Source organism: Triturus cristatus, chromosome 2_1, assembly GCF_964204655.1.
Source record: "Triturus cristatus chromosome 2_1, aTriCri1.1, whole genome shotgun sequence".
NCBI lineage: Eukaryota > Metazoa > Chordata > Amphibia > Caudata > Salamandridae > Triturus > Triturus cristatus.
In genome coordinates this window covers 352,235,049-352,247,519 of record NC_140581.1, presented here as the reverse complement: position 1 = coordinate 352,247,519, position 12,471 = coordinate 352,235,049, and the positions used below count along the sequence as shown (strand labels likewise).

At 45.7% G+C, this 12,471-nt stretch overlaps 1 protein-coding gene across 2 annotated transcripts in view; it reads right to left on the bottom strand.

The window, feature by feature from the left end:
• NDUFS4 (NADH:ubiquinone oxidoreductase subunit S4) overlaps positions 1-12,471 on the bottom strand; it is a 331,978-nt gene that overhangs the window by 70,913 nt on the left and 248,594 nt on the right. For both annotated transcript variants that reach the window (XM_085631262.1, XM_085631263.1), the window contains one exon: positions 9,625-9,797. In XM_085631262.1, coding sequence (XP_085487388.1) covers positions 9,625-9,797 — 173 coding nt within the window. The remainder of the gene's footprint in view (positions 1-9,624; positions 9,798-12,471) is intronic.

Sequence of the window (12,471 nt, the reverse complement as noted above, 5' to 3'; positions counted from 1 at the left end):
GCTTACATTGTGGGTGAGGGACTCAATGTTCTATGCCAAAGCAAGGCATAGCAAATGGATTATTAGAACTCATTCAGAAGTTCAGTGCATTTGGAGGCCTAACATTTTGCCACTGTGTTCCAGTCTGTGCCTTCTCGGAAAACATGCATAGAATAAGGTTGGTAAGGCATGCAGAAGCTCTACTCACAGAAAACAGCATCAAGATTCACAATGACCATTCCTATTAGATACCAAGAACAATAAACAAGATACAGTACAAACCTAGCTTAATGAAAGAGACCTTGACAGCTTCGAACCCCAACTTTCACTGAATGCCAAGTCACTTGTATTCACCTTGAACACCAACCTCTCCATCAAGGAAAAAATTGCTAAAAAACCAATACAACCAGCTCTCCCTTCTGGAGAAAGTGAAACTGTTTCTTCAAGAAAGTGATTTCAGAATTGATGTTCAACCCCTCGTACTCTCACATTTGAATGGTGGTAACACCTTGCTCAATGGCCTCCCAGATTCCACACTTGCACCACTCAAGAGTATCCTACACACCACAGCACCTCTCATCCAAGGCCTGAAAAAATTATCACATTTACCACCCCCCCCCCCCCCCCCCCCCTCCTAAATGAACTCCATTGGCACTCTTTGCCAACCACACCATCTTTAAAACAACCTGCATCATTTACAATGCCATCATGACCAGCAGACTATCTGTGGTGTTTCTCGCACACCCGCAGCCAGAACATCATCAGACTAAGGAGTGTAAAAACACACACACACGCACTGGTCTTTGGCTCTGTAAAACGATCCGCTGCCTTTAGGCTAAGTTTCTGGTACATAAATACCATGTCCATACTTAAGTCACCAACTTTGTTATCCATGTACTTTTGAAGGTTCAACGCAGTTTTTGACAATTGCTTTATTGTTGTAATACGAACACTGAAAAGGAAGTACTGACCCATATTTAAATAGGTCACTATTTTGGGAGATTATAAGCACACAATACAAAACTAAATGAATTCAACCACCACATTCTAATTGAAAGGGCATAGTAGAGGCCAAATTTGAAATCAGACTTAGAGCAGGCTCTTAGAAGGACAGAAATACATCAGTAATCTGAAGGAGCTACCAATTTGAAGCCTCCACGGTTAGGCATTCATTCTCCCCGACATCAAGATTCCTACCAATTTCTTCTACACAGTACCAGAATCAGCAACAGAGGAAAAGATGAAAAGGAGAATGCAGACGTATCTGAATGCTTGATATTTGAGAGTTTTCTGTGAATTGGCCAACATCAAGAACTACAACACTTCGCATCTAATAGCAATCACTCAATGTGAACATATTTCTTTAGGTGTTTTGTAGAGGACTATTTATCAACTTGCGAATAACTCTGAAGTACTAATATAAAGATAGCAATGTATGGTAATAGTATACCTTTCAAATTGGATGTTAGAATCTAGCAGCATGTAAAGAGGGAAGGACAATCAAACCACTTTGTTTGAGTGTGCTCCTAAGGGTGAATTTAGGCAAGTGGTTTCTTGAAGAGCTCAGTTCTAAGCAGTTTGCGGAGTCTTAGCACTTTGATTTGCCTCCACAATCAGGCTCTAGGGTGTTCCAAAGTTTGAGGACCACTAAAACAGGGATTGACCACTGCGTTTCCAATGCTTAGAATAGTAAAGGCATTAATGAAAGATTAATCTTTTCGACATTTGATCTTCCAGTTGTCTCCGGCAACATGTAAAATACAGGAAATGTAGCCCTAATCCCACGGTAAGTGGAATAACTTCTTATGAGGTGAATGATCTGGTCAAATGAAAAAAACAGCAATAGGAGAGATTGATGAAGTGTTTCAAAAATCCAATCAAAAATATTGAGTATTTAAGTTAAAAAATTAACTGCTGTCAAAGGCGATCAATACAGACTTGAAAGAATCACAACATTTTACAATGTGCACTAGCACTTCATATGAAAGAAATTTAAACAAAAGAACAAGTTGCTTACCTTTGGTAATGCCTTATCTGGTAGAGGCTATCTAGCTGCAGATTGGGGGGGTTTGGGGAATGGGGGGGGGGGGGGGGGTGGGGGCCGAGGGCACTCCAGCAAGATGGCAGCACCCGTGTGAGGCTCCTGCAGTCCGGGACGACAAAACGGCATAATCCTGTCCCTGGAGCCATAAAGATGGCAAAAATGACTGGAATAGCCTGGTAAAAATTGAGGCAGGTGAGGGGATATATTGCTCTGTGCTGGCCAGCTGGGCAACAGCTGATCGTGGGGACGGCGCAGTGAGGGCTACGAAGCAGAGGGGGCCTCCAGAGCGGCCAGCAAAGCCAAAGAACGAGCCATACCCGCGCTGCAGCCACTACGAGATAGCTGTGGATGCTAAAAGATGGGAGAGGGCCACAGCAGTAAAATGGCCGCCGGCTCCGTGCAGCTGGCTCATGGAGGTGCCTGCCCGACTATCGAGGACGTAATGAGACAAGCTGGGCTGGGGAGGGGAGCCACGGCTGACTCCGGAAGATAGAGGCCCCGCGTGGGGACGAGCAGGCTCCCCCGGACACCCAGAAGGGGCACAAGGCCAAAAGAGACACCACGCAGGACACCGCCAACAGGAGATGGCGGCTCAGCTAAGGAGGAAGAGAGGCAAAGACGCGCGACTGACATCGCAGAGTCTGATGCGGGGCATTTGTGGAGACTCAGACAGGGCCGTCATCTTAGTTCACCCAAGACGACTGCTGGGCAGGCTGCAATTGCGTTACTGCAGTGAAAACATAAGTGAGAGTACCTCTCAGAGCCCAAAGAGGGAGCAAAGGCACAAGTTCTATACAGACCACAATTGCTTATAAAGGGAGGAAAATAAGGAGAATAAAATAAATAAATCAGCAAATCCCTGGGCAAGGACCTTGCTCCTTGTTGCTTCCCTAATGATCAGGCCTGTTGCACGATTTTAAAGGCTTGATTGGACCCCCGTCGGAAGAAATGCATCGAGGATAACTGGGGCACCACTTCCGCTTGCTGGAGACAAAAACAGGCCTACTGGAACTGGTGCCCCCCCCCCCCACCAAATGAGGTTCCTGGAGGAGTGGGTTGAGAGGCCACGCCGCCCTTAAGAGCGCTGTGTTATTGAGGGGAGGGCGCTGTGACCCACGGCGATGGGCAAAGCAGAAGGCAGGCAGTCGAAACTACCTTTTGAGCCCATCAAATCAGCACATAGCCAGAGCCAAGAACAGGTCACGGCCATGGCAGAGGGGCTGGAGAACAACAAGCAGGCTGGGGATAAGGACATGAAAACCCTCCTCCTAATGATGAAAGCCAGCCTCACATCGATAGAATACAAATGGATTCCATATGCACCCGCGTGGATTTCATAATCCAAAAGCTAGAAAAACACGATGGGAGGATAGGTGAGGCAAAGCACAAAATATCAGAACTGGAGGACTACACTTCCCAAAGAGGAGATCAGATGCGTGAAATGGACCACCTACTGAGGGTCATAGCTGCTACCTCCGAACTTATAGTGGCTAGACTCCACTATAGAGACAGCGAAGAGGCTCTTCGTCTGGCAAGGTAACAGCGGACAATCTCATTTGAGGGCCACAACATCACACAGTACCAAGACTTCATGTTAGCGGTCTAGAGAGCACGGAAAAAGATCCTCCCGGTCAAGAAAAAAACTGCAGCAGGCAAACATCACATACGCTATGCTCCATTTGCCAAAGACTCGCCCTCCCACGGGGGTGCATGTTGCCAGAGAGCAGATCGACCTCCCGTGTTAGAACTGGGCTAGCCGAACCTGTCGCTCGGCGGATTAGTCACAATTCCTCAGTCAAAGCACACCGAAATAGTTGTTCCGCTGGCCTCCTACTTGGCTGAGGGGAGGCTCCCAGGACCACATGGCAACCCATCAGCTCCGCAGCAGGAGATGCTTCTATGTAACTGACGGTTGTTTGACCTGAAAATGCTAATAAAAAGAAGTTTAAAAAAAACTATCTAGTCTCAGATTACTTACCTTAGAATTATACCCAGTGTCAGACTGGATATGGACATTTTTCATGAGCAGTACCCCTGCGCACCTGTAGGTGGTGTCGTTCAGCTCAATGTGGAGTCATAGTCTGAGCTGGAATTGACGTGTCCGGTGCCTTTACAGGCGCCACCCCCAGCGGGCTGACATCTTTACGCAACTTTCTAAGCCAGGCGAGCGGAGCCACGAAGAACACTGACCACTGGCGTGTGAAACTAAGGCCCCGAAAAGGGAACAGCCCTTTACCTAAAAATCAATTCGCAGAGCGGAAAGGATTGGCGGGTCACTAAGGAATCTGAGGCTAGATAATTTCTCTACCAGATAAGGCATTACTGAAAATAAGTAACTTGTTTATCTGAAAGGGGCTTGTAGCTGTAGATTCCTTACCTTAGAATAGATACCCAAGCAATACCTCCCTGGAGGAGGGTCTAAAAACCCGATTTAGACTAGAAAGGGATGCAGTACCATAAGGGCAAAGTGCCTATCCCAACGGAACTGACTGTCCAGGCAGTAGTGCTAGGTGAACGTGGGCAGTGAAGCCCACGTTGCCGACTGACAGACCTCCAGGACCGGAACTCTGCGTGCTCACGCAATGGTCACAGCCTTTGCTCTGGTGGAATGAGCATGCAAGCCCTCCGTGGGCTACTTCTTTTGCACTGCGTAGTAGATCTTAATGCTGATCACAATCCATCGGGTGATGGTTCATTTCTGCATGCCTTTCCTTTGCTGGCTCTGACACACCCCACAAATAGTTGATCATCCACCTTAAATGGTTGGGTGAAGTCAAGTTAGAATGACAACGCTCTTTTTGGGTCCAGTCGGTGGAGTCTCTCCTCTTTCTTAGAGGGATGAGGTGGAGCATAAAAGGTAGGCAAAGTGATGACCTGGCCTACATGGAACGGGATGACTACCTTCGGCAAGAAGGATGCTACAATCTGAAGGACCAGTTTGTCTTGGTAACAAGAGATTTAAGGCGGCTGAGATGACAGCACCTGCAGTTCACTGACACTCCAAATAGATATAATTGACACCAGAAAGGCCATCTTGATGGTGAGGAGACCAAGAGGCAGCTATGAAGCAGACATTAGAAAAGTAAGAAGCAACCACGGTTGTAGACGCTACTCGTGATCTGCTAGGCATTTTCGGCCGAGTTTGTCCGGTCTGGAGTTCAGAGAGCCCATCAGGTGTTGAACCACCAGGTAAATGCTCTGACTTTCCAGCTGTTTCCAGAGATGCAGGGCCTCTTGACAGAGGGTCCACCACCCCACCCTGTCCTGTTTGTTGCAGTGCCATATGGCCGTGGTGTTGTCCATGAACACCTTCACTAGCCTTCCCTTGATGGAGGGTAGAAAGGCTTTCAATGCCAACCTGATCGCTCAGCGCTCCAACAGGTTGATGTGGAGTCCGGATTCCGCCGGAAACTAGAGTACTCTAATCACCTCTTCCAGATGCCTGACCAAGCCCAGGAGTGACGCATCTATTACATGAGTCAGAACTGGTTGGGGAGAGGGTTCTGTCACTGACCCAATCATGGTTTGTCAGCCACCACTGCAGATCTTTTGCAGTGCCCTCTGAGATCTGGACCATGTCGGAGATATTACCCTGATGCTGCACCCACTGGAACCTTAGGCCCTGCTGCAGAGCTTGCATATGTTAACAGGCAGGCTTCACAAGCAGAATGCAGGTAGCCATGAGGCCCAGCAGCCTCAGAGTCAGTCTCTTGCTTTCGGCCATATATGCTTTCTTGGGGTTGCCAGCCCTCCCTGTAAAAGTCTCCTTTTGTGACCAGCTGGCATGTTTACCAAGCACTACTGCCTGGACATTCAGGTTCATTGTGATAGGCACTTAGTCCACTCAGTCCTCCTGGACTACCTGGTATAAATCTGTTTGCAGACCTACCTCCGGGGGAAGTATTGCTTGGGTATCTATTATCAAAGGTAAGGAATCTGCAGCTACATACATAGGATGTTAAGACTGAAACTGGCAGCTTTCTAGTTTCCTTCCAGAAGCATTTGAGTTGACCCACAACTGCAGAGACGTGCAAGTAAGTAGCTTATTGGGCCAACTTTACTTCTTGAATAGCTGAGGAACAGCCTATTTAAGGCTGGTTTTTAGTCCATTTTTGATTAATTCAATTGACAGCTATTTGGTGTAGGTTCTGTTGCTGCAAATACGTTTAATAAGTTGTGCTGCTTTATGTTGATGTATGTTGTGAATGTTTCTTGTTGCAGTTTTTGGTCGACCCTATCTCAACTAGCGTGTATCAGTGGGTTTGGTGTGGAGTTAATTTTTAATTTAATGAGTGTAGACTATGAGAGACGCTGGTTGATAAAAATTCAGAGGGAAGGTTAAAAGAGTATCAGTTAGAGGTTTTGCTTCGCTAAGTGTGTAGGCATTTAATTGAGGCATCTGAACCTTAGTTGTATTTATACTTAAAGGATTTCGAAAACATTAGCATTGGAGAGGGTGTCACTGAAGTATTTGGGTTCAGGAGAAAGAAAATTATAGAGCCCCAGAATAAGGAATATTGGCCCAGGCCTAGTAATTCAGAAGGCCTATTTTGCCAGATAGAGAACACAATAGATAAGTACAACTCTTCTGCTCTGTGTTTGTTTTGATTTGAGAAAGATCCATCTAGGTGATAGGAAAGAGGATGGAAAGGATTGGTGTGGATGTTGCGGTTAAATATCAGGATGCCTTATGTCAGTGGAAAGGCCACTTGCAGAAGTCCATTTCCCCTCAGCAAAAAGTAGCAAAGATTGTTTTATGAATGTTGGCGTCCTGCAAGTCTAGCGCTACCATCCAGTCTCCAAGGTCCAGGGAAGAAACGACATGACCCAATGTGAGCATCCTTAATTTCTCCTTCTACAGGAAGAAGTTGAGAGGGCGCAGGCCTAAAAAAAGGGCGAAGGCCTCAGTCCTTCTTGGGCATCAGAAATTAGCGGGAATAACAACCACCACATACTTCTGATGATGGAACCCGCTTGATGACTCCTTCAACCAAAAGAACCCTCACTACCTGATAGAGCAGGAAGAGGTGCTGCCCCATCAAGCGGTTTGAGGTTGGTGACATGGGTAATGGAGTTTCTATGAAAGGGATAGAGCAATCATGCGGAACAATTTGAAAAGCTACTTGTCCAATGTTATGGACTGCCAGCAGGGCAGGTGGTGTTGAATCTTGCTGCCAATTGGTTGCCCGTGTTAGTGGGAGTGCCAACTAAAATGTTAGGAAGCTTTGGCTATTGGGGTGGGAGACTGGGTAAACCTATGGCTGTGTGTCCCACTGGACTTGTGGGAGCAGCGTATGCCTGTTGGCCTTGGTGGCTGGCCAGAAATGGACGGGACACAGCTGGTAGTCCCTAACATAGCCATGGAAGGGAAAAAAGGCAAAATGGGATTGGTGTGAGGCCACGGAGAGACCCAGCAACAGGGCGTGGCCCTGCTGTCCTTAAAGCGCTCCAGCTGGGAATCTGCCTAATCGCCAAATAGGCAGGTGCCATTGAAGGGTGTGTCCATAAGGGATGCCTGAACATCCCCCGAAAAGCAAGTAGACCTCAGCAGGGTGTGGCGTACGAGTGCCGTTGATGACGCAATTGATCTGGCTAGCATGTAGGTTGTATCCAGTCCGGAGAAAATGGAGAAATTTGCTGCATCCCTGCCATCGGCAATATTCTGGGTCAAGATGGCTCAGGCCTATGAGACCATGGACAGCACTTGCTCAACCGAATCACAAACTGTGTGGGTATATCTGTCCAAGAAGCACATGGTGTTCACCGACTACAGTGCAAGGTTGGCAGAAGAGATAATCCTTTTGCCAAAGGTATCCAAGCCTCTTGGAATCCCTATCCAGTAGTGTGATAGGGAATGTGCCAGGGTTGACTGGAGGTGGAGGCCTTGACAGCCAGGCTCTCCATTGTCTGGTGCTGGGTGAGGAATGCTGTATCCCCAGGATCGAAGCAGTGGCAGCTGCAATTGTCCTGTGCATAGGAGCCCCTGTGCAGAGCTTGGCCAATGCCCTGAGCAGGACATCTGTGAGGGCGTCATTAATAGGATGGAGAGGCTCTATGGGGTGAAAGTCCTGGCTGAAGCACCTCTGTCAAGATGTTAGTCTTGACTGCCACTGAGGGCGGTGTAAGGTCCAGGACCTCAGACACCCTTCCCAGCACCATGGCAAAGGAAGCGCCTTCCTCCATAGACATAGTAAGAGGGGAGACTGATCCAGTGTCTGGGGAGCTTTCCATACCACTGGCACCTGCCATTTCCACATAGCAGTTGTGTTTGGGGTCTTCCATTGGGTTATGGTAGCCATATGGATGCCCCCAATCCTACTCCTCACAGGGCCTGTTGAAAAAAGAAGGTCCTAACTCTCACTGGAAAGGTTGAGTTCGGGCCTGAGTTGTCAGGCAATGCTGAAGTTGGGTATGATGAAGGGGTCGTTGGCGGCACCGGGTACAAGGTCACTCACGGTCTCCATGAAAGTTCACAGTCTTGAGACTGGAGTCGGTCCTGATCCAGCACTGGGTCCAGGGGCCTGACTGACCCAGAGGGCTGAACCCCTGGCAGAAACCTTGTGGGGATAACCGCTGAACCCATGGGGTCCCAAAGGCACTCCTCCAGAGGAGTTAGCCTGCCCAAACAGAAGGTGCATGGCCTCATAAAACTCCCTTAGCTAGGTGGGGTTCACTCATTTTGGAGGGGGGGGGGGCGCGAGGTGAGGCACAGAGCAGCCCAGACACAGGATCTGCGGCTGACGTGTGGGCTTAATGTGATTACGTTGCTCCCTCCCCAGTCCAATGACTTAGACCAGCAAGGGACAGTCGAAGGACGCATCGACTTCTTAGATTTTTTTTTGATTTCTTAGGTTACTCACCTGACAACTGAGTGTAATGATGAGTGACAGGAACGGATGCAAACGGGCCAGGGACCTTCCACATGACGGGGAGCATCAGTAGTCGACTGGCGTAGGGAACCTAGGAATCTAAAGAATCGCTCCCTAAGTGTCATGGGATTCATGGCACGACAATCTTCACAGGCCGTGGAATCATGGCCTGGCTCCAGAAACCAGAGGCAAACCAGAATGAGGGCTCTCACAGCCATCTGTCTAACAGGAACCACAGGGTTTAAAGCTCACAGGTTGTTAGGAGATATCCCTAGCAAACTAAGAGACAATGCCTCAAACAATTTTGAAAAAGTCGTCCAAGAAGTGAACAGAGGACATTAGAACTTAACTCTCTCCAGATCTGAACTGATGGCACAGAAAGAAAAGAACTGATGGCACAGAAAGAAAAGAACTGGTGTCAGTGTGCTGGGGTGGTGCCTATGTAGGCACCGCACATGACACTTCTGGCGCGAATGCCACCGAACACCACCTACCAGCGTACAGTTACTGCTCAAGATTTTACCAGATCCAGTTTGACACCTGGAGAATATTCTAAAGTAATGAATCTGTGACTAGAAATCTCTATCAGATAAGAAAATTCACACTGACATTTTTCAAGTACAGCAATGGAAATAGCTTTACTTAAAAAATTAATGGTTAATTTTTACCATTTAAATACATAGATGTACCAATCTTATAAAAAATAAATAAATGACTTGAAAAGCAACTTACGTTGATGCCCAGCCCATTAATGGATTCTCCCAGCGTTCCCTTGCATCAAACTCCATTTTCCATTTTTTGGTGTTATTCACACCGGACTGCATGGCATTCCGAGTTGGAACAAAGATGTGAACTTTTCTGGTCTTGATATGCTCTTCTGGGACACCGCTAAAAGAACTAATATCCTATTTAACAAAAAACAAGTAAAGATAAAGAAATTAAAATAGGCTGAGTTTGCGTGTAACTGCTCTTTCACGGTTATTAGCAATAATGTTAAGGGCAATAAGGCCAGTGGCATCTGAGCACTTTAAAAATGTAAACCCTTTAACAATAATTCAAGGTACACACTTTTTTTAACAATCGTAAACTAGAGGATAATCTTGGCAAACACCAACATTATCATTAGTGTAGTGGGGAGAAGAAAAAACACTCTTGTCAACCCAAATAAAGCAACTACGAGAGAACCCTTCATTGTATTCTAAAACACAGAGTGCTGGAAATCACCATAGGTCTAACTAGCGCAAGAGCTCCAGAATGCATTAGGGTTCCTGGTACAGATCGGTGTACGTCTTTTCTTTGTAAAAAAAAAAATTGCCCCAAAAAGGCTGAGAACAGTATGGTACAGAAGGTGATATCTATGTGAATTTGTAGATACAAATGCCAATATCAGCTGTTCTGCACAGATGAAAGGATGGGGCGCATTGACATTTAGTTCAGTTTCCAGACACTGTTAAATGGTAAACCCCTCTAGGTCGTTGATATGAAGGTACAGGTAGACTGCAGCTGCTCTGCAATGCACTTATAAACTCAGGGCGCTATAGTTTGTTATGACGTGCACTGTTCAGAGCATGGAATTACCTGTTGTACCAGTGGAGACGAGAAGTAAAGGAGTGTCATAGTAAGGGGTGAGAAGTAGGAGCTCTCTTATTGCCATGTAAATGTTCTCCTCCAGCACATTAGCAGAGATGGTGTCTGTGTGTTTTGGGGGGGGGGGGGGGGGGGTGGGGCTACTTCATTGGCTGGTGGGTGCTACTCCCCGTCTTCACAAAACAAAGAGTACTCCCTTCCCTATCGGGCTCGAACTGCTGCAGCAATGACTTTGATTGTATGATTATACAAATTAGTATAATGGGAATGATAAAACAACCAATCAATATGGGGCTGAACTTTTGCCGCACACTTCGCTCAGGTTAAATTAGCTCTTGCAGTCTAGCCAGACCTATAAAAAGGTCTGACTGGACTTATCAGTAGACCAATTGCCAATAATTTTAGAAAAATTGGTTATTTATCAGTACACTTGAGAACCTGAACTAGCATCCAGATTACATACAAGTCCAAAAATCTATCTAGGTACAAAAGAGAACATTTATCAACTTATTTATATTTTTATAGGAAGCAAACATACCAACAGGTGCTGAAACCAACAACACTGATGAGAAAATGAGAAAAAGTTACGCATTCCAAGCTAAGTTAAATGAAAAAGCACAGCCCAATTTAAAACTTTAAATCATCATGATCATCTCCAAATCTCTTGGTATTTTAAATTGAACTAGAGTTCAACTAATGAACAGATTATTATGATAAAACACCTGGCGTACGGCATGTTCTTGGAACTACATCAGTCTTCAGGGCTATTTCTTGTTGATATGCACTAACGTTATAACCAGAACCAAACAGCTCCACGGAATTTAGTGGCTGTCAATTTGTGTTTAGTTTATTGGACTGATTCAGCATTGTGCAACTATTGAATTCGATGGTACTAGTTAGCCCTTAACATAAATTAAAAACACATGTCCCCATTTGTAGCGAATTATGAGCCCTGACAATAACTGCTTCACCAACAAATTGCTGAACTTTTACCAGCAGTATTTTGCAACGTGCATTCTCTAAGAAACAACGGTGCATAAACTAAAGCAGACAGAGAAAGGATCGTGGGACAGACAGTCCTTATGCATTACCAATATCAACTGTTAGTAACATCAGGTCGACCAGATTAGAGTATTAAAAGTTGGCGGAAAAGTGGGGAGGTTGAAGAAATGGCAACAGACACTAGGATTGCTCCATCCATTGAAGTTTTTTAACTTGCTAGATCTCTTCAATTGTAAAGGTCAGGCAAAATAGATGAGCTTGGGTTTACTTATTCGTTTAAAAAAAAAAAAAACACCAAAGGATACGCACTAACTTCAACCAGACATATGCCATTAGCACCTGTGGTTGGAATCAAACAAGAAATAATTCCTGTTCAGCACTACCACCTGTCCAGGGATAATCTAACATTATCTTCATGTAGACCAAGCCTAAGAACACATGCCAATATCCAATTTTGGTTTTGTAGCACACTGTACAAAGTCACGATAAACTAATGTAGACAAAAGTGGCGCTATTCGATTGATCCCAAATGCTATTATCTTCAATGTGTATTTTCCTTTTGGCTCCTAAACTTCCACTAGCCTAACATACCAGACTCCCATTGCCACCATCCGCCACTGAAATAACAGTGTCCACATCCTTGCTATGTACAGAACCTCTTGAAGAGGTAGGCTGTTCTTGGAACTACGCTTGGCCTGTACGAACACCCAAAGTTGTCCCCTATTCTGAAAAATGTCTGCCAAACAATACTGTACCATTAAGGATAACCTATTTAATAAGGAGGTTTAAAATCTGCTTTGTAAAGCCTTTGGGTATTTCAGAGCACAAGAGGACGGTCAGAAGTATATTTAATAGGGGCGAAGGAGGAAATTTCGAGGGAAATCATCGAAAAAGTTCCTAATCCGATATTCTTCAAAGAGAAATCACTGTGTGACTCTAATTTAATTGCAGATGAGCCTGAAGAGTTCCGTTTTTATACAATTTCTAAAG